Consider the following 22,672-nt stretch of genomic DNA (forward strand, 5'->3'; position numbering starts at 1 on the left):
TGGGTAACGCGCCCAGTGAATTCGGGGTGCTCTGCACGCGATTGCAACTTAATTGAAGCCACTTACCTTGGCTTCCGGGTTTCGCGCTGGAAAGCTGCGCAGTGGGCGGACTGTGCAGCCGCATCATAGGCTGTCAGCTGGAGGAGCCCTATTTAAAGGGGCTGTCCTCCGCTGACTGATGCTGCAGAAAGGAGCCAAAATTACAGCATGGAGCAGTCCAGGGGGAAGGCTGCTCCCAGGTTTAATGATGACTCAATCCAGGTCCTACTGGATGGGGTGAGGAGGAGGAGGAGGAGGAAGACAGAGATCTTCTCCCCAGTGGATGGGAGGAAGTGGCCTGCCTCTGCCACCACGAAGGCCTGGCTCGAGGTGGCAGAGGAGGTCACCAGCACCACCAACAGTGCAGGAGGCGCTTCAATGACCTAAGTAGGTCAGCCGAAGTGAGTACACTTACTCATTCCCCGACACTCCATCTGCTACATCACCGCCCCCATCCCACATCTCCTTCTGCACTGCCAACACTACTCTGTCACATCACTCCTCACACTCACTCAAAGCTCACCTTCATCTTACCTGCACTTACTCAGCTCGGCAGTACTCATCCCACCACTACCACTCAACCCAATCCTCATACAATCTCATGGCTCCATCTCATACTCACCGTCTCGTGCATCTCTTTCACGCTCTGCCTCACCCAACCTGTCACTACCTGTGCTGCAGCCACAGGGCATGCATCACATATGTGTAGCAGGAAGCATAAGGCAAACGTGTCGTGAGTATGAAGGGGATGCACAAGGGTTTTGAGGGTTTGTCATGGTTTTTTACTTATATTTGATTTCTGGTCAACTCACATTACATATTATATTGTCACCACTACTGCCACGTCTTTGCAAATCTTGTCTGGTTTGTGCAATAATGCCCTTTCCTGAGGATCACCATGAAGACCCACACCTGATGCCACCCATTGTGTCACTGCAGAGTGGGTGTAGGTGTATTTGCAGGGCTCATTTGTGCAGATGACTGAGAGATGTCGGCGATGTCCCCGGTGGCACCCTGGAAAGATGCGGAAGAGAAATTGTTGAGGGCAGTGGTGACTTTGACAGCGACAGGTAAGAACATGGTGCTCGGGCCAACCGGGAGCAGCTCGGCATGAAGGAGGCTGCAGATGTCTGCACGCCAGGGTTGAGGTTGCAAGTTTGTGAATTTTATTGTTAGGAGGAGGGTGGTGGCGGCCAAACTTTGTCCAAAGTGACAGTGTGGCCTCCTGCAATGAGTGAGGGTCTCCCCCCACCTGTCAAATGGACCTTTGCAGCTGCCACAGGCTGCAACACGTCTATTTCAACTGGGAGTGTTTCCCCCAGTACGGGAAACACGCTCAGTTGAGTTGAAAATCCCGCCCCTCCTAAAACATCCTACAAATCAGGTCTGCAAACGACCTGAACTATCTAATTAATTGCCTTAAGTGGCATCCCGCCGGCTTTAATTGCTGGCGGGAGTCCCGCATGTGGGGGCTGCGCACGCATCTAAGCGCGTCACTGGGGAACTCGGAAGTGGGCGGGTTGAAGCCGGGCTTCGGACCTGCCCCGGGAATCCTCGATTTTCGGAGCCCCTCTGCCACGAACCCGCCTTCTCAGACGTCAGAAAATCGAGCCCAAAGAGAGGGAAAGAAAGATTGGATTAAGAGAGAGAAAGAAAAAGTAAGAAAAAAGGTTTTAAGTTTAACATTTTTAAAATCTCCTAAAACAATTCACAACCTGAAGGAATAAGATGCCACGCTTTTAATTTTTCACTTTCTGGGCCAGAGAGGTTGATTGGCAGTCGTTAACAATGATCACGTTGTTAAAAGGGTACTTAAGCTGTTAATTACTGAATTTAACTTTCGGTGGGGAGTTTAATAGGCAATTTAATAGGCGAATGTAGCAACTTCCTGAAAATCGCGGGGAGGTTAAGCGTGAGATGCAGTTTTCATGAAGCTAATGGTGGAGCGGCACAAATCAGCCAGCAACTTGTGGCGATTCGTATCTCTTCCTCACTGCAAGTTGTTGGCTGATTTGCACATTAATAACAGCATGCATCGTTCAGACGCCATTATTTTTGAAGCAAAATCTGGCCCAATGTGTTGTGCCCTGGAATGATAGAAAGTAGATTGCACCTTAATATCCATAATGCAGATTTTATGATCTTTGCCTGACTACTAAAAGGGTGAAAGAGCTTGACATATTAGGTTTTTCACCTGCCCAATCAGGGTTTTTGAAACTGCTGGTGGCTTTAACCACCAGTATAGCAGCTTGTTTGTGAAGCTTTCAACATGCAATATTAATAGAATTGGTAGATTAGAAACACTGGCAGAAGTCTGCCTGCTCCCTCAGCTGTTGAAGAAATGAAGAAAGGACAGGTGGATTTGACTATCAGTCATTGTACTTGTCCTCAAAGAATCAAATATTGCTTAATTCTACATTCTTTCCTGTTTTGTCAGTTAATGGAGCACTGCATTAAACAGAACAATGCAATCAATATTTATGAGGAGTACTTTGAACGTGAGGAGGAATTTACAGACAGAATTGAGGAACCTCCATCTGCAAAAACCATAAATGTTTTCAGGTAACAGTGCATCCTTGGGAATCCTAAGGACTTCTCATTAGATGAAAAAAATCCTAGTCCATAAAGGAGTAGAATCATTTTTCAAAGGCAACTCCAGCCAGTTTCTGGTTGTGAGTAAATTCAAGGAAACAGTCCAAAAAGCTGTTTACTAAAGCTTACCTGTAATTCTTTGGTATTCCAAGTGTAAATGAAAAATTTGTGATATTTCAAGTAAAGGACACTTTTTTCATCCTACAATTGTCACTCTGTCCTGAGAGCTGCCTTTTCCAAGTAATTCATGTAGTTTATTAGCAATAATGTCACTGAGCTAGATCAAACAGGAATATCTTCCCTCGCCCCCTACACAGACATACACACATATTAAAAGCAATAATTCAGCTCATTCATGTCATTGTCTTGCTATGAATATTGGGAAATATCTCTTCTTCCTCCACAATTTCTGTTATAAAAATCATCAGTACTCTTGAAGTTATTGAGTTTAGGGTTCACTGATTATAAAGGAACCTCACTCATCACTTGTTTACTTTGGGTCTTGCAGGATAACTTTTTTTGTGCATCATCAGCTCTTTGAAAATTGTATTCTGAGTGTCTAATTATTCACAATGATATAATTGCCACTAAATTACTGTCGAGCATTTCAACCTAAGATTGAAAGTCATGTGACATCAAATTTTCTCTGGTAAAAAGAAATAATCTTGAGAAGAATCCACTGATTTTTGTGGCATTGTTTTGTTGAAAAATAATGCTTTTGAAATTTGCTATACAAACAATGGTTGTAAAGGGGATTTTTAAATCTTTAAGTCACATATATGAGGTTGTTGATGATTCTAAAAGTTTGCAAAATCATCAAGTAACCAGGTCTCTTATCAATGGGCTTCTCCATTTTTGCTGCATTAAATTAGTACAGTCATTCACTTTAAAGTAAATTAGTCTGAGCACAGACCGCTGTAGAAATAAATAGGTAGGGAGAATATATTTTGTTTTGGAAAAACTTCTAGGAATTTATTAAATGAAGAAAACCCATTACATCATCTTTGTTGTTTCATTTGTTAGCGACCCTAATGAAATTAAGCGGACAGTATCTCATCTCTCATGGCATCCAGATCAAGGGAAGAAGCTGGCAATTTCTTACTGTTGTCTGGAGTTTCAAAAAGCTTCTGAAGATATGAGTTTTGACTCGTACATTTGGGACATGGGTAACTCAATTATCATATTCCTGTGCTGTAGAACTGTCATTGATCTAATTATTTTTTAGAAATTGTAACCGCATTAAAGAATCTATTTGGAACTTTATAACAAGTTGTTATTGTCCACTAAACCATCAAGAAAAATGGGGAGAGCAAGCAGAGTATGTTAAAGACTGTGACAGATAAATGAGTAAACTGAATAGGGTCACTTTAAACAACTGCATATCTCATTGGCATCCCAACTCAAGCAAACCTCACCAGGTGGTTACAAGTTTGAGTCTAAGTTGTGCTTGTTACTTGAATCAAGAAGCCACAACTGACCTGGATTTGTGAAATGTCAGCCAAAGTGCTCACTCAATGGAAAGTTCATATGAATCTATGAAAAGGACGGGAAAAAACAATCAGACCCATCCTATCCAGTCATAGTGCAACCTTGCACACCAATAACCCAGCCTCTAACTATGCAATCTCATGTGGGAGGGGGAAAAAAAGAAAAAAAACCTGTGACCAATTTAGGAAGAACTACCAATAGAGCTTTCTGATTTTATGGGAGTGGCATTGCCTGTGATTCCAGTCTAAAATGGCTTCTGTGGAAAAGACACAAAAGACACCTATGCAAAAGGGTTAAGAGCAGAAGGACTTCTTAAATGGCATTATCAGGGGGTCATGCAAAATTAAGTTTGAGTGACTAGTGTCAGCTGTACTACCTTAAGGCCTGCTGTTACTGAAATTCAGAGGTCGGTCATTCCCCAAATCCATGGAAAACCAATCTCTAATCACCCATATGCTTGGTAGCTTCTTTCGGAAATGCTTAATGCAATAATAACGGAAGCACTATTGCAGTAAATTTACAGAATTTTTCTGCTGGCTGTTGACAGTACATAAGACTCCATGTTCTGAATAATCTTGTTGCTGATGACAACTTAATGGTTCTTGCCTGTAAAGTCAAATGGTAGATTAGACACTTGCAACTTGCCTTTTGTTACATACTTCAGTTTATGCTGTTTTCTGTCTCTTGCCTCAATTGCTGGACTGTCTTCTGCATTGGTTAACTTCAAATGGGAAATTACAATAAATCAATGATCTGTGTATATTTTATAACAGTGTGAGATCACTGCCATAAAGCCAGTGGGTTGCACTGGCATAAGAGTCACATCTATATCTTCTAGAATCAGCAGCAAGGTGACAAAAATTGGTCCATAACTTGCCACCCCAGGCACATAGGTCATAAAACCTCTGTGAAGGTGACACCCCTCTGTCAGGTTTCAAATTATATCAAGCCAATTGTATGTTTTTGGTATCTTTTCTCCTTTCCCTCTACTTTAGTCTCTGTATTACGTGTCATCCCTTGTGAGCAGGGGACCTTCTCCCAGAGTCCTGTCTTTTCTGTTCTGTAACTTGCTTCTAGTAGGTATGAATGTGGCCAGGGATGACACATCCTCTTTTTTTTTTTTCCTTCCTGGGTGCAAGTATCAGATCATTTATCCCCGTTAAATAATTATGAATGAAAAATAATCACTCTTAAATAATTCTGTAGTTTAATTAAGAAATATGTGGTGTATGACCCCTTATATTGCTGCTAAACAGAGGTGATTCCAAATTTTAATTCTGTACTAACCTGTTCTAATGTTAGAGGTATCTGTACTTAATCCCATTTTGTTTCCATAGAAAATCCGAATAAGCACGAAATGGTGATAAAGCCGATATCTCCTCTTGTGTGTCTGGAGTACAACCCCAAAGATTCACACATTCTGGCTGGAGGCTGTTACAATGGACAGATAGGTCAGTGAGTGAATATTACATACAGTACAAATGTGTCAAACCTTGCAATATTGAAATTTCAACAACATTGAAATTTAAATTATTCCACAATTAATAGAAATCATGCAACACACAGAGATTGAAACAAGAATATCTGGTCCTGTCTAGAAAGTCAAAAAGTATTTTCAGCAGATTTGTATTAACTGTGCTTGGAAACTGAATATTTCAATAATTTTGTGGGAAAGTCAGGCCTGTTGTCAATGAGTGGGTTGTCACCTGTGATATAATCCTGTGTAGAATTTTATGAGCTGAGTGTTTTAAAAACAAATTATTTTGTTTTATTTTTAAGTTACAAAGTTTTCCTTTTCTTAAACAAAATAGAATAACAAACAAGGAAGAGAAGCCATGAAAAAGTATGGTCAAGTTAACAATAATAACTCGCATAAGAGTCAAGCAGTATAGTTCTTACAAGTAGAGTGAAGGATTAGGTGGAAGAAATCATAAATACACAGGCATAGATGCTAAAAACTGAAGGAAAAAATTAGGCCAAGATATAGAACGAATCCTTAAGTCTTAAGATTATAAGATAGGAGCTCCAAAAGGTGTGTCCAGATTTTATTTTAAAAGTTTCAACTGATTTGCAATGAAGTAAGTGATCTAAGCCAAAGTCATTCTCTTAAATGGTATTTACTTACTGAGTAGAGTGGGGTGGGGGAGGGCTGAAGATTACTTTTTGTGGAACATTTACCATAAATAAATAGCTTGATCTCACTCCATTTAAGAATGCAGGAATTGCACAAGGGCTGTTTTACAGAACTGTCAGGACCATGTTCATTGCAGAACTGAATAACAACTCTGTAGGGTGGTAACTTCACATATGGAATAATAACCTGATGTAAAAATAGTTTTCTTCCAATTTCTTTCTAAATTTTTATATTTCTAGCAAAACTGTCAAATAACAGAAACGCTGAGTTATGCGTCATTTGGAGCTGTCACGTGGAATTGAAATTGTATTAAATGACTTGCCGAATCTATGTTCAAATTTGGGTTTTAAAATATTAGTTTTGTGTGTGTGTTGCTGACATAGGAAAGACCATTTTCATTGAGGATAGAATAGGCTAGGGTAAAATATTGAGGGACTGTATGATTTTTAAAATAAAATCACAGAACAATAATTGATCACATGGAAAGTTTCTTCACATACCTATTCCAAAAATAACATCAATGGGAGTTCTCCAGCATAAAACCATTTGCAGTAATACCAAAGACCTACATTTTATTTCCTCTGTATAGGATACTGGGATACACGGAAAGGAGGTCAGGCGGTCGAAATGCCAGCAGTTGAACTTGGTCATCGGGATCCTGTGTATAAGATCATTTGGTTACAGTCTAAAACAGGAACGGATTGTTTTTCTACCTCTACTGATGGACAGGTAATGGCAGAATGAAAAGAAAAAATGTGCTTTAAGTATTTCAAAGTTCATAGTGACAGGTGATTCAGATTACAACTGGACTGGTTCTGAAACCAGTTCTGGAAAGGGAGAGTGAAGCACTAATTGTCGTGGTCCATGTCAGGACCAACGACATAGGGAAGAACAGGGAGGAGGTCTTGCTAAAAGAGTATCAGGAGCTTGGAGCTAAATTAAAAAGCAGGACTTTGAGGATACTAATTTCAGGATTATTACTTGAACCACATGCTAATTGGAATAGGAGTAAATAGATTGTGAAAGTGAATGCGTGGCTGAAAGACTGGTGTGGGAAAGAGGGGTTCCAATTCATGGGACACTGGAACCAGTACTGGGACAGGAAGAAACTGTACCGCTGGGACAGGCTGCACCTGAACCAGGCTGGGACCAAGTTCCTAGCTGAAAGGATAACTAGGGCTGTAAACCAATAAAGGTAGGGTTGGGGGGGTTGTCGACTAGAAATAATGGTAAAACTGATAAACTAAAAATGAAAAAGAGAAGGGATGAGAGCAAAGCTCAGAATGAAAAAGAGGTATAAATAATCCAATTTCAGATAATAGTATATTGTAAGGGAATATGAAAAAAAAACTTACAAGTAATATAAAGGCTAATAGTAAAAGTTTTTATAAATATATTGAGAGTATAGAGAGTGGCTAAGGAAGATGTGAGCCTATTAAAGACAGACACAGGTGATACTGTAATAGACAACAAGGTAATGGCAGATTTATTAAACGAGTACTTTGTAACCATTTTCACAGTAGAGGAAGAGGATAAAATACCAGTGATAAAAAGGAAACTAAAAATAAATCAATGGGAAGAACTTATTAGATTCAATATACGTAACAAAATGGTAATGGAGAAATAAATGTGACATAAAATAGATAAATTTCTAGGACCTGAATTACTCCTTTGCAGTTTGTGGGACATTGCTGTGCATAAACTGACTGCCGTGTTTCCCTACATTGCAGTAGTAAAGACACTTCAAAAGTACTTTATTGGATGTGAAGCACTTTGGGATGTCCTGAGGTTGTGAAAAATGCCAAATGAATGCAAGTTCTTTCTTTCTTTCTATAATACCATCAACATCTTTGTTCTTGATTTATTTGTTCTACATGTACGTTTTCTCACTTTAAGATTTTTTGGGACAAAATATTGGTACCAAAGCAAAAGCATAGTTTATTCCTGGCTAAATATGTCATCCATTGGTAAGAGCAGGACTGTTACAGTGTGGTTTAATGTCTGTAGGTGCTATGGTGGGATATCCGGAAAATGACTGAACCTGTAGAGAGACTGATCCTGGATATTACAAAGAAAGACGATCTGGACATTGCATGTGGAGGCATTTCACTGGAGTTTGAAACCACCATGGTAATTAGCTACTTGCTATATCGGTACTTTGTCTTAAAACCATGTAACAGTGTCACAAATTTCACCAGTAATGAAGGAAATGTGCTTGTTTAGTTAAAGTAGCATTTTTCATTTGCGGGGAGGAAAAGTGGAATGTTAAAGCAGAGACATGAGCTTTGTGAAGAGAAATGGAGGAAGGGAAGCAGTTGGGTTACCTGGGCTTTGTTCACATACCTCAAATGAAATGCTTACATGCAGCATGAGCAGAAGCCTGGCAGCAGCTTGCTTTACCTGTCTGGGGAATGATGATTAGCATAGGAGAGCTAAGAAGAGAAAATAACTACCAAAAATAAGTTGGGGTAATATTGGGCCAGATTTTATTCTGAGCAGCGAGCACCGTTCGTTAGACCTGCACTTGCCTATAAACTTGCTATGGGCTTTTGCACAGCAAGTTAGTACTTGAAAAGACTACGGGGATAGGGTGGGGGAGTGGGATTGCCCTTGCATAGAGCTGGCATGGGCCGAATGGCCCCCTTCCGTGCTGAAACCTTTCTATGATTCTAAGTTGCTGTCAGCCAACCATTCAAAAAGCGCAGTGCTCTCCACAGGGCATCTGGGACCTCTGGAAACAAGGCAAGCAACTGCATATCTCCTTAACCAATCAGACTGAAGAATCGTTAATAAGCAGCGCAGCCTGAACCAGGAAGTGTCAGTTAGCATAGTGAATTCAATGTCAAATCAGGTACAGAAAGCAAAATAAAGAGAGGGAAAGAAAGATTGGATTAAGAGAGAGACAAAAAAAGTTTTAAAAACATTTTTATTTACATTTTTAAAAAATCTCCAACAATAATTAAAAGCTGAAGGACTGAGACTCCACACTTATAAAAGTTAATTTCCAATGCCAGACAGGTTGTTTGGCAGCAATTAAGACTTACCACGCCATTAAAAGGATACTTACACTGGAATGGACAAGCCCTAACTTTTTTTGGCGAGTTTAGTCGAATCTATGAGGTAAGTACAGGAACTTCACGCTGTTCAATACATTTGAATGGTGAGTCAGACAACGAGATGCCGTTTTAGCACACCTTTTGGAGGAGCAGAACATCTCTGATCGTAACTTCCGGATTTCTGAGTTTAACTGCACATGTGCGGTCACCGGAAGTTGCTGTCCGAGTTGCACATAAATAACGGTGAGCACTGTTAGCTTCGCCGTTGTTATTACAGCAAAATCCGGCCCATTATCCCTGTTCCAAAGCATCCCAAATAGACAAGTTAAATTTTGATATTTTGCTTATTTGTAAATACGTTCAACTCTTTCTTTCCATGAATGAAAGTCACATAGGACTCTGCAATTACCCTGTTTTCAAGCTGCTGATGAATGCATGGACAGAAGTATCTGTACCGGAGAAATAAACAGAAAATCGGGAAAATCAAAAGCATTAGAGTTTTGCAAGAGATGGGCAGCAATGAAATCCACATTTTTTTTGACTTCTGCCAACTCTAGTGACTCATTCATATGCAGAGTTTGTCCAGGTTCTTCAGCTGAGAAAGAGGGATGTCAGAAATGTATTGATTCTACTAGCATTTAGGCTTAAGCAAGTACACACTATGACTAGTAGAAGGATATTACAAGGCTAATTTTTATAGTTGAAACCAGTTAGTCCCACTCCCTCGTAGCATTATTCAGTCTGGTGCTGCAAATGAATGTTTTCCTCTGTCTTCTGGATTGGGATTGGTTTGACAATTAGGAGTCCTTCTACCTGCCAGTCCTCATTACAGTTTGCATTTGGAAAGTCATTTACATATTTTCAGTGCTAACAAGTTACAGCATGAGCTGCAATAGGGTGAAAAGTCGGCTGATGAAGAAAGCACTACGGTCTACAGCTCTTGATTAAAAGTTATCTAATTCAAATGATCTGGTAGCACTAAATTTCCATTTTGCTGTGCTACTTAAGTTGCTTCATTCAATTATTTTTAAGCACAAAAACCAATTTCACATTATCAGAGCAATCTGTACAGGCAGATGGCCGCTATTCAAAACCCTATCTCACAAACGTTGTTCTGCCATTTTATCACTGAATTTGATTTGGTTAATTTTGAAGATTAAAAAAAACTCAATTGAAGTTCTTTGAAATTGAAGTCGTAGTTAATTGTTATTGGGTTCTGTAATTGTGTTTTTCCTCTACAGCCAACCAAGTTTATGGTGGGGACAGAACAAGGTTTCATAATTTTGGGGAATCGAAAGGGAAAATTACCAGCTGAGAAGATTGTGTCCACCTTCACTGGCCATCATGGACCAGTCTACGCTCTGCAGAGAAACCCTTTTTACCCAAAGAACTTTCTGACAGTTGGGGACTGGACGACCAGAATTTGGTCTGAGGAGATCAGGGAATCATCCATCATATGGACTAAGTGAGTAAAATACACATTATGGAATAATAGAAAAAAGGAAAGCTTTTGCCCTTAAAATATAAGCTCTGATAATTGTATTTGTACTGCAGATATTACAAATACAGTGACTTCTTCCTAATATGATATTAATTTCAGAGCAATAATGACTAATGTACTTGTTTTGTTTCGGTTGTTAGACGGTGTGAAATGAGATGAAGTCTATAGAGGTGAGGTTCGATAGAATTTTTATTGCTGTGCCATAAAACTCTCTTCTGTACGAATGGAGCTTTCAACATTGGTAACTTTGAAACTGTTAGGCACAAAAGATTCAAATTATGCATATCATAGGGAGGGATGCACAATTTATTCCCTTTTTTTGGCGGTTGCCATCTTTAAGAAATTCATTTCTTATGGATCTCTTTCAACTGCACAGCAAGAGGATACTCATCCCGGTCATCTGCGCTACTTCAAACCTAAGCCCCAGAGGTGTCGAAGTAATGTTTTCACCTACCGCACTGCCAAATCTCGCCCACCACAAGAATGGCCAGTTAACGGAATAAATACAATGAGGTCTTAACTATTTAGTTGATTTGTGTATATGTAATCAACATTTTTAAGTTCCTAGTCTTCAGAAATGATGCAAAATGGAAGCAAAATTCATTGATGCCCTTTTAATGGCACTTCTAACTGAATTTCAATAGAAATAATAACTTGTGCAAAAGATTATCAGATTGAAGTTCCGTGGGAGATTCCACCAGTCTCCCATGTAACCTTGGTGGGAAACTGGTAGAGCCCTGGTTACTTCAGGTCTCCATTGTCTCTGGGAGTTTCTTCGTTGCCTTGTATGGGATGAAACCTCCATCAGACAAGGCAAATAACGGCCAGAGCACAGAACCAGGGCCAGGAACTCCCTACTGAGTCTGGTAGGGAACCTGGCATGTTAGTGTTGATATAATGGCCTCCACAAGGGTGTACCTACCAGTGAGGTCCAGACTAGGCAAGTGGCCTGGACCTCCAAATTGTTTATTTTTAAATTTTTAAAAAATATTCCAGATTGGCCTCCCTGCTGAAGGGGCCAGTAGGATCATGGCTAGGATCGGGAGGAGGGTTGGGTACCTGGGCAACTCTGTCCCGCGCCATGGGCAGGCGGTGCACGCCAGAGATTCCGGCAACCACTCGCAGGTGGCTGCGAGAGTTAGACCCAAAATGGCGTTTGCACCCACTAGCTCCATGCTAATGAGGTGTCTTCCCATTAATCTCACAAACTCTGGCAGAGCCATTGCTGGAGGACACAGTCAGGCATGATTCCACTGTAACTGTGAAGAACGCAATCCGAGGAATTTCAGGCCCCATCATAATAGTCCTTCAAACTGCAGGGACGTACATTTTTCAAAGAGGATGTCCATTTTGCAACAAAGTTTTTTCAGCTGGTGCCATGAAGGTTGGTTGACTACATCTATATGTGTTGCTCCACTTGCCTGGAATTCACCGATACCAAGCTGGCTTTGTCCTATCTAGAATCAGAGAAGTTAAGCTGGAGCTGGGAATTGTTGTATAGGATTGTACTAAGTCTCTTCACTCTAACTCTCATATACAGACACATGCAAGCAGATTGATACCGACAGTCTCCCCTCTGTTCACTTGCCTGACTCTCTCAATTTACTCTTATGATGAACTCAGCCCCAGACAATGGCTTCCAACTGATGATTTTGCACACCAAGAAACCCAGGCAGATTTAACAAATCCCTATATCATACTGGGACGAGAAGTCATGGAGCCATGAAGCGTGACCAATATTACACTTGGAATTGGCTGAGCCTCCAAGCAAGGTGGCATTGTAGCACTCGTCCATAATTACTTGTGATTGGCTAGAGTTGATCATATGACCAACTCACTCGATTCCTCGCAAGTCTATCAGGCCCTCGCCTGTTCTTATTGCCACCCATTCTTCCTGTTGTCTCGCTTCCCACCCTCACCAGCTACTGCTGTTGGCTTGATCCTATTGCTACTATTACCTTCCCTCTTCTTTCCCATCACTTGTCCCATTCAAATTTGGGGCCTCAGCTCAGTGCTGGGAACAGCCTGTAAATTTGGAGACCTGGGGGAGGTGGGGGAAAGGGGTTAAGTGTGAGGGGGTAGGGGTGATGCTGGAGTGTATAGGGGTGATCGTGGAACAAATGGCAGGAAAGGGTTTGGGGAAAGAGAATGAGACAACATTTCCTCGGGCCATTAGCCAGACTCTTTACCATCCTCCCTCTCAACCCCCAGCACTTTGTATTTTTTTGGTCCTGCTGCTGTTGCTTGTGTTTCTTTTAGACCCATTACCACTGGTGGCTTTTTTTTACACCTACTCCCAATGTTTGTCGTTTTTTAGTCCAGTTCCCAGTGTTTGTTTTTTAAATCTGGGCATCCTAAAATTCTCCAAGCCCAAGACTCCCCTCCCCATATAACTTTCTTCCATACCCATTCCCTCGTCATTGTCTTCATCACTACCTTACCTGCCGCCCCCTTATCAATCAGACCTTAGTCCACCAATCCTTCCCATGTACACTGCTCACTCCCACTGCCACTACCATCGAGCTCTCTGGAGCCCCTAATGTTCCTTTTCCTCTTTCCTTCCCAAACCTTTCACCACTCTCAGCTGCTCAACGTCTACCATCCTCACCATTACCAACCTCTCCACAGTCCCATTGTTTCCACCTCTTTCCTCCCCTGACATTTCATACCTCCCCATCACTTACCAACCTACCTCCATCCATTCATCACATATCCAACTTCACACTTCTCTAACAAACTTAAGCACAACCTAACCTCCTTGAAAATATGATGTGGAGATGCTGGTGATGGACTGGGGTGGACAAATGTAAGGAGTCGTACAACACCAGGTTATAGTCCAACAGCTTTATTTGAAATCACAAGCTTTCGGAGCTTTGCTCCTTCGTCAGGTGAGTGCAGGGTTCCATAAAGGCACAACATATATAGTCGGAGAACAATGCCTGATGATTACAGATAATCTTTCCAACTGCCCGTTATCACACCTCGGCAGAGAGATAATCACAGCAATCAAAGGAGTGGATGGTGTTCAGACAGGGGAAAATTACATCCAAGAATACTGAATACACAAGCGGTCAGATCACAAAGACAGAGAGAGAGAGAGACAGACCCGAAAGGCAGAGAGAGAGAGAATGACCAGTTGTATTAAAAACAGATAACTTTTTTTCGCTGGTGGGGTTACATGTAGCGTGACATGAACCCAAGATCCCGGTTGAGGCTGTCCTCATGGGTGTGGAACTTGGCTGTCGATTTCTGCTCGACGATTTTGCGTTGTCGTGTGTCTCGAAGGCCGCCTTGGAGAACGCTTACCCGAAGATCGGAGGCTGAATGTCCTTGACTGCTGAAGTGTTCCCCGACTGGGAGGGAACCCTCCTGTCTGGCGATTGTTGTGCGGTGTCCGTTCATCCATTGTCGCAGTGTCTGCATGGTCTCGCCGATGTACCATGCTCCGGGGCATCCTTTCCTGCAACGTATGAGGTAGACAACGTTGGCCGAGTCACAGGAGTATGAACCATGTACCTGGTGGGTGGTGTCCTCTCGTGTGATCTGGCATGTCTTGCAGAGGTTGCCGTGGCAGGGTTGTGTGGTGTCGTGGACGCTGTTCTCCTGAAAGCTGGGTAATTTGCTGCGAACGATGGTCTGTTTGAGGTTAGGTGGCTGTTTGAAGGCGAGTAGTGGAGGCGTGGGGATGGCCTTAGCGAGGTGTTCGTCGTCATCGATGACGTGTTGAAGGCTGCGGAGAACGTGGCATAGTTTCTCCGCTCCGGGGAAGTACTGGGCGACGAAGAGTACTCTGTTGGTTGTGTCCCGTGTTTGTCTTCTGAGGAGGTCTGTGCGATTTTTCATTGTGGCCCGTCGGAACTGTCGATCAACGAGTCGAGCGTCATATCCCGTTCTTACGAGGGTGTCTTTCAGTGTCTGTAGGTGTCCATCGCGTTCCTCCTCGTCTTCCACTATGCCCCAGCTCCCTGTTTCATGATGCAGCCATTTTCACACTCACCAAGAACACCCTCTGCCCATCACAGAAACTGATAATCACATAAATATAAAACTCCAGAAATGTTTTTCTTATATATCTGTGTAAAAAGTATTTTGTACAATTAAACCCAATACACATTACATAAAAATATTTACTATACACAAATTATGCATATATAATCAATACATTTTAATATTCTGTTTCATATATTTCAAATTAATTATATTAGCTCTGATTGCTTTTATTTAGAAACCTCTATAATGATACACAACCTTCCAACATAGAATTTCATGTAGTTTTTCAATTAGTTATTTCAATTTCTATAAAATTTCCCTGCACCATTTAATTTATTTCATATTAATTTCTTTACTTTAAACCAACTGTGGTAATTTTCTCTTTCACTGGGACAAGAAACTGGCGGTAGTGGATCCGCTGCTACCTGTTCTACACCACACCTGATTTTCCTTTCTACTGATGGGAAGCCAATCCACGACAGCCAGTTTTCTGCCCACGTCCAAAGTGAAAATTCCCAAAAACATCTAAAATATATCACCATAATGATGCATTCTCCATTACAACATGTAATCCTTCTCTCATTATCAAACACATTGTCCAATTCCCCATGAGCAATATTATCCAGAACCTGCGTAACTTCGGCAGAAGATTGGCAGAAACCCTGGAGAAGCGACGTAAGTAGTTGTTTACGCCGTTTCTTCAGGGTTTCCACTAATCGTCCACCAAAGTTACAATGTGATCAGGAGACCCCCACAGATATTCCGGGCAATTATATCGACATTTTATCATCAATTTTATATATGTAACTTTACACCACTCTTTCTGCGAGCAATGCCAATGGAGATTTTCTAACATAAAAAGGATCCTGAAAATGCTGGAAAAGCTCAGCAAGTGAGGTAGCATCTGTGGAGAAAGGAACAGAGTTAATCCACTCCCACTCTTACCTCGGCCTCTTACACTGTTCCAATGAAGCTCAAGGAACAGCACCTCATCTTTCGATTAGGAACTTTACAACTTTCTGGACTCAACATTGATTTCAATAACTTCAGATCATAACCACTGCTCCCATTTGTTTTTTAAATTTTTTTTTATTTATTGGACTGCAGCTGCTGGTAATGGTTTTGCTGTTGCCATTTACACCTACTCTAGACCAATCTTTTGTTTCTTAACTTGTCCCATTACCACCCTCCTTGCCTTGCACCATCATCCCTTTTGTCATTTAATCACTCTTGCACTCCACCCTATCACAGACCCTTCCTTTTGTTCTTTCCTCTCTTCTATTCCAACCCCCTTTCCCCGGCTCTGCACTTGCTTAAAAACTTTAAATCTTTAACATCTTCCAGTTCTGACGAAAGGTCTTCGACTTGAAACGTTAACTGTTTCTTTCTCCACAGATGCTGCCTCACTTGCTGAGCTTTTTCAGCATTTTCTGTTCTAATTTCAGATTTCCAGCATCCACAGTATTTTGCTTTTGATTAAAAAAAATCCTGTTGTATGTACAACATTCAAAATGACTGGAAAACCTTCCTGAACGATAAATAAATAATCAGCTGTCGCCTCACATTACAGTTCTACAGTGAGAAGGGGGTTGTACATGGGGCGATCCTTGTGCTTTACTTGAACCTTTATATATATTTTGTTGTTTGGACTAACTTTTTGTTTCTTGTGTTCTCGTGTAACATTCTAGGATAATAACATTTAAGTTAATTCATGTTGAGCAAATAACCCATTTGGCACAAATTATATTAAATTATCTTGAAGGATTATTTGTAGAGTTTAACACAATTTGGTAAGAATTTTTAGTTGTGGAATTTCAAGGGAAGATTTTCCAAAGTATGAAAATTTTATGCAATATCTTTTTTTAATTATTAAATTTGCTGTAGTTTTGGTAGATCATGGAAGTAATTTAAGCCCTGCGGTGTGTTGTATAGAAGAATATAAGAAATAGGAGCAGAAGTAGGCCATCTGGCCCCTCGAGCCTGCTCTGCCATTCAACAAGATCATGGCTGATCTTCTACCTCAATGCCATTTTCCTACGCTATCCCCATATCCCTTGATACCTTTAATATCTAGAATTCTATCAATCTCTGTTTTGAATGTACTCAATGACTGAGACTCCACAGCCCTTTGGAGTAGAGAATTCCAAAGATTCACCATCCTCTGAGTGTTCTCCTCATCTGAGACTGTGACCCCTGGTTCTAGACTCCCGAGCCAGGGGAAACATCCTGTCGCGCCCTGTAAGAATTTTGTATGTTTCAATGAGATCACCTCTCATTCTTCTAAACTCTAGAGAATACAGGCCGAGTCTACTCAATCTCTCCTCATACAACAGTCCCACCATCCCAGGAATCAGTCTGAACCTTCGTTGCACTCCCTCTTTGGCAAGTATATCCTTTCTTAGGTAAGGAGACCAAAACTGTACACAATACTCCAGGTGCGATCTCACCAAGGCCCTATATAATTGCAGTATACAATATATACTATACTGCAAATAAATTTGTAAACCTACCCTCAGTAAAAAAAATTTTAAACCTTCCAAAAAGGGTCTCGCTGACAGAGGTGAATACAAGTGATAGAGATAGAAAATGGTTTGGGGTTTTCTATTTTAATTTCTGCTCACTCAGCACAAACTTAGTATTGCACTATTGCAGTGCTTAGATACTGCCCACTAGATGGTGCTAGTGAACTGTGTAACTGCTCCAGCTTTCTTTTGGAGCAAGAATTGCCGCCTTCAGCACTGCAGCTTTCTATCGCACAGAGAAAGGTCTGTCAGAATTTAGGATGATTTTCTATTTCCTTCCACTCTGAACTTAATTGTTTAATTTCTTCAAATTATTATTGTTGTTTTTTGAAAGTAAGGTGTAGACTATGAAATAATACCACTTTGCAAATCTTAATCTTCACAAAAGAAAAAAATGTGGGTAGGATTGATCTTAGATTTGCAGATTAACGCAGCCATCTTGAAACTAGAGAACATTTTCTAAATGAGGGTGACCAATCATTGCTGTTTTAAGAAATCCCACTGCTTTCTCTCTTCAAATTGAATAAATATTGGTAAATAATCCTTAAAACTGTAATTTTGATTGCATAAAATTATGGAATCATACAGCACAGAAGGAGACCATTCAGCCCATCATGTGTATGGCGGCTCTTTTGAAAGAGCTATCCAATTAGTCCCACTCCCCTGCCAACAAACCAGGGGATCAACCCTAGTTCAATGATGAGTGTAGAACAGCATACCAGGAGCAGCACCAGGCGTACCTAAAAATGAGGTGCCAACCTGGTGAAGCTACAACTCAGGACTACATGCATGCTAAACAGCAGAAGCAACATGCTACAGACAGAGCTAAGTGATTCCACAACCAACGGATCAGATCAAAGCTCTGCAGTCCTGCCACATCCAGTCATGAATGGTGGTGGACAATTAAACAACTAACGGGAGGAGGAGGCTCTGCAAACATCCCCATCCTCAATAATGGTGACTCCAGCACGTGAGTGCAAAAGACAAGGCTGAAGCGTTTGCAACCATCTTCAGCCAGAAGTGTCGAGTGGATGATCCATCTCGGCCTCCTCCCGATATCCCCACCATCACAGAAGCCAGCCTTCAGCCAATTCGATTCACTCCACGTGATATCAAGAAACGGCTGAGTGCACTGGATACAGCAAAGGCTATGGGCCCCGACAACATCCCAGCTGTAGTGCTGAAGACTTGTGCTCCAGAACTAGCTGCGCCTCTAGCCAAGCTGTTCCAGTACAGCTACAACACTGGCATCTACCTGACAATGTGGAAAATTGCCCAGGTATGTCCTGTCCACAAAAAGCAGGACAAATCTAATCCGGCCAATTACCGCCCCATCAGTCTACTCTCAATCATCAGCAGAGTGATGGAAGGTGTCGGCGACAGTGCTATCAGACAGCACTGACTCACCAATAACCTGCTCACCGATGCTCAGTTTGGGTTCCGCCAGGACCACTCGGCTCCAGACCTCATTACAGCCTTGGTCCAAACATGGACAAAAGAGCTGAATTCCAGAGGTGAGGTGAGAGTGACTGCCCTTGACATCAAGGCAGCATTTGACCGAGTGTGGCACCAAGGAGCCCTAGTAAAATTGAAGTCAAGGGGAATCAGGGGGAAAACACCCCTGTGACTGGAGTCATACCTAGCACAAAGGAAGATGGTAGTGGTTGTTGGAGGCCAATCATCTCAGCCCCAGGGCATTGCTGCAGGAGTTCCTCAGGGCAGTGTCCTAGGCCCAACCATCTTCAGCTGCTTCATCAATGACCTTCCCTCCATCATAAGGTCAGAAATGGGGATGTTCGCTGATGATTGCACAGTGTTCAGTTCCATTCGCAGCCCCTCAAATAATGAAGCAGTCCGAGCCTGCATGCAGCAAGACTTGGACAACATCCAGGCTTGGGCTGATAAGTGGCAAGTATGACTCCAGCCACTGGGGTGTTTTCCCCCTGATTCCCATTGACTTCAATTTTACTAGGGCTCCTTGGTGCCACACTCGGTCAAATGCTGCCTTGATGTCAAGGGCAGTCACTCTCACCTCACCTCTGGAATTCAGCTCTTTTGTCCATGTTTGGACCAAGGCTGTAATGAGGTCTGGAGCCGAGTGGTCCAGATAAGTGCCAGGCAATGACCATCTCCAACAAGAGAGAGTCTAACCACCTCCCCTTGATATTCAACGGCATTACCATCGCCGAATCCCCCACCATCAACGTCCTGGGGGTCACCATTGACCAGAAACTTAACTGGACCAGCCATATAAATACTGTGGCTACGAGAGCAGGTCAGAGGCTGGGTATTCTGCGGCGAGTGACTCACCTCCTGACTCCCCAAAGCCTTTCCACCATCTATAAGGCACAAGTCAGGAGTGTGATGGAATACTCTCCACTTGCTTGGATGAGTGCAGCTCCAACAACACTCAAGAAGCTCGACACCATCCAGGACAAAGCAGCCCGCTTGATTGACACCCCATCCACCACCCTAAACATTCACTTCCTTTACCACCGGCGCACAGTGGCTGCGGTGTGTCCCATCCACAGGATGCACTGCAGCAACTCGCCAAGGCTTCTTCGACAGCTCCTCCCAAACCTGCGACCTCTACCACCTAGAAGGACAAGGGCAGCAGGCACATGGGAACAACACCACCTGCACGTTACCCTCCAAGTCACACACAATCTCGACTTGGAAATATATCGCCGCTCCTTCATCGTCGCTGGGTCAAAATCCTGGAACTCCCTTCCTAACAGCACTGTGGGAGAACCGTCACCACACGGACTGCAGCGGTTCAAGAAGGCGGCTCACCACCACCTTCTCGAGGGCAATTAAGGATGGGCAATAAATGCCGGCCTCGCCAGCAACGCCCACATCCCATGATCAAATAAAAAACAAACTCCCCTGCTCTTTCCCCATAGCTCTATAAATTTCTCCTTTTCAAATATATATTCAATTCCCTTTTGAAAGTTACTACTGAATCTGTTTCCACCACCCTTTGAGGCAGTGCATTCTAGATCATAACAATTTGTGTGTGCTAAACAGTAATATGGTACAGCACCTGTGGAACAGACTCTGCAGCAAACTGAATGATCCACAACTCCCCTAGTGGTCAGTTGTTGATCTCAGCTTTGCAATTTTGTCGGTGCAAAGCATCGGTTAGGTAATCCCGACAGGGAGTGGTGGGTAAGTCATCCAAGTCCCATCTCATCCTCCTCCTACAGGCTGGCTCAAGCTTGCCTTTTTCAGCAGAGATGGAAAGGTAAATCAGCAAATGCTGGAAATACATTCTCTGTTTTTATTTTAGCATTGTCAGTAATCTCGGAGCATATTGCTTGTCTGACAGAGATCAGTAATGGCTGAACACTGATATAAAGTAGTCTTTAAGGGGCGATTGTGAAGCAGCAAGAATATATTCAGTGGACTGACTTGCACTATTTACATTTCACCCACCTGTAGACTATATTGTTTTCCACCGTACTAATATTATTCCTTTGTCTAAATATATTTTTTACAGTTTCTTCTTCTAGATTTTCATATCCATTCTGGTCATTAGTAGAATGATAATGTAGATTGTAATATTAGATTGGGTGATTGTTTGGAGTTTATATTTTAAGTTTTATTTAAAGTTGTACACATGCAATTTTGCTTGATTGTTTTTTCTTCCACATTTTCTCGTATTGTGTACTCCCTATGATATCCTTCATAAGTAGAAATATGGCAAAATATTAAGAGATGATATCATGTATAATAAATATAAGATAAATGATGGGGGAAAATTCAATTTAGGTGGGGGTACAAAACAGGTGGTTGTGGATCGGCAACCTGTTATACACCCCGCCCAGTTGTTCATTATATTGACTTCAGTGGGATGGAAAGTTTGGTGGGGTGTATAACGGGCAGCCGATCTGCTACCGCCTGTTTGCACCATCGCCGAAGTTGAATTTCAGTCCCATGATACTCATCCAGTGGATACACCAAACTGCATGGCTGGTACGTTATAACATTGGGGTTTATTTTCCTCCAGTTACTAATTTTAGCAAGTAGAATCACTCTGACTTTCACTATCATTAGCCTATAGGGGCATAATATACCCTATTTGGTACCTATAATCAGAGGATAGACAAATGGCTTGTTCCTAGGACACCTTCCACCACTGCAAATAATTAGCACCCGAAGGAACCTTGTATGTTCTTTCTCCCTGTGGGGAAATGTCTGGCCGCCACTTGATGCTTCCTCATGACTTCACACTTAAGCTTGATAACTTGCTGCTTGACGAATTGTAGGCAGCAGCCCATTTCCCAACACTCTGACACAGCATGTTGGAAATCAAGATATTTGTCTTTCATGTATTTGCTATGTCCAGGCAATCCAATAGCCTCAGAGCAAATACAGATAAATCAAATGGGAAGCCACCTGCCCAATTTTCCTTCCATTAATTTAAACGATGGAAAATTGGGCTTGTCCCATTATGGACGTACAGATGCAGGACCATGTAAATCTACCCCATAGTGTCAATGTACCACCTAGGTTTGCCTGTTAAATATCAAATTCAGTGGATGCTCTGTGCATTTTCTTTTTGCTTCCAGATACAACAATTGTGTTTTTTTTAAATCATATAACATAGAAAGTTAGCAATGAAACATAAGAAAAAAAATTCTCTGCTAAATTTATTTGATGTCGATGTCAATTGATATCTTCACTGGATACGGGAAGTGACATTATTCGAATTCTTTTTTGGGTATGATTCCATCGTCACCACACCTTACACAAGTGGCAATGTCATTGAATTTCTGTTGAATTCTAGTCATTACAGCACTGCCTTTCAGTATGTAAACACGATAGTTGTCATGGAAACATTTGTGCAGCAGCATGTATATTCTCTGCAGCTCAGGATGAATTATAAATAGTTTTAATTTCTAACAATTAAAGTCTTTCCCATATATGTGGAGTGAAAATAGGGCAGCTGTGTCACATCTCATGAGCATTATCAGACGCACTGCAATTCACAAAATTCATGTCACTTCATATCACGGAATAAAAAAGGTAGATATTTAGAAAGCTGCAAAATGCATTCAGCCCTCAAAGGGTTATTGCTACACCTGTACTGATTGCTACCATTCCCATGGTGTCAGTTTACGACTTTCAAACCCTGCCATTTGAAGAACAATATGGCTGGTGTCTCCACATGAAATTCAAGTAAAAGTTACCATAGTTTTGAATTGCGTGTTCAGCTCTCTCGTTGTGCTGTAAAATTTCAATGGAGACTATGGAAATCAGTAACGGGCACAAGGGGAACCAAGATCTTCCAGGAATAGAAAGAAACTATCACTCTCATCATTGCAAGCAAATGTTGGGGATAATTTTC

The 22,672-nt window shown here is 41.8% G+C and overlaps 1 protein-coding gene across 1 annotated transcript in view; it reads left to right on the top strand.

Annotated features, from left to right (window-relative positions):
• Positions 1 to 22,672, top strand: part of dnai2b (dynein, axonemal, intermediate chain 2b) — a 57,945-nt gene that overhangs the window by 12,760 nt on the left and 22,513 nt on the right. The window contains exons 4-9 of the mRNA XM_068004504.1: positions 2,477 to 2,601; positions 3,655 to 3,797; positions 5,457 to 5,570; positions 6,843 to 6,982; positions 8,261 to 8,383; positions 10,551 to 10,774. Coding sequence (XP_067860605.1) covers positions 2,477 to 2,601; positions 3,655 to 3,797; positions 5,457 to 5,570; positions 6,843 to 6,982; positions 8,261 to 8,383; positions 10,551 to 10,774 — 869 coding nt within the window. The remainder of the gene's footprint in view (positions 1 to 2,476; positions 2,602 to 3,654; positions 3,798 to 5,456; positions 5,571 to 6,842; positions 6,983 to 8,260; positions 8,384 to 10,550; positions 10,775 to 22,672) is intronic.

Source organism: Heptranchias perlo, chromosome 23 (assembly GCF_035084215.1).
Source record: "Heptranchias perlo isolate sHepPer1 chromosome 23, sHepPer1.hap1, whole genome shotgun sequence".
Taxonomy (NCBI): Eukaryota; Metazoa; Chordata; class Chondrichthyes; order Hexanchiformes; family Hexanchidae; genus Heptranchias; species Heptranchias perlo.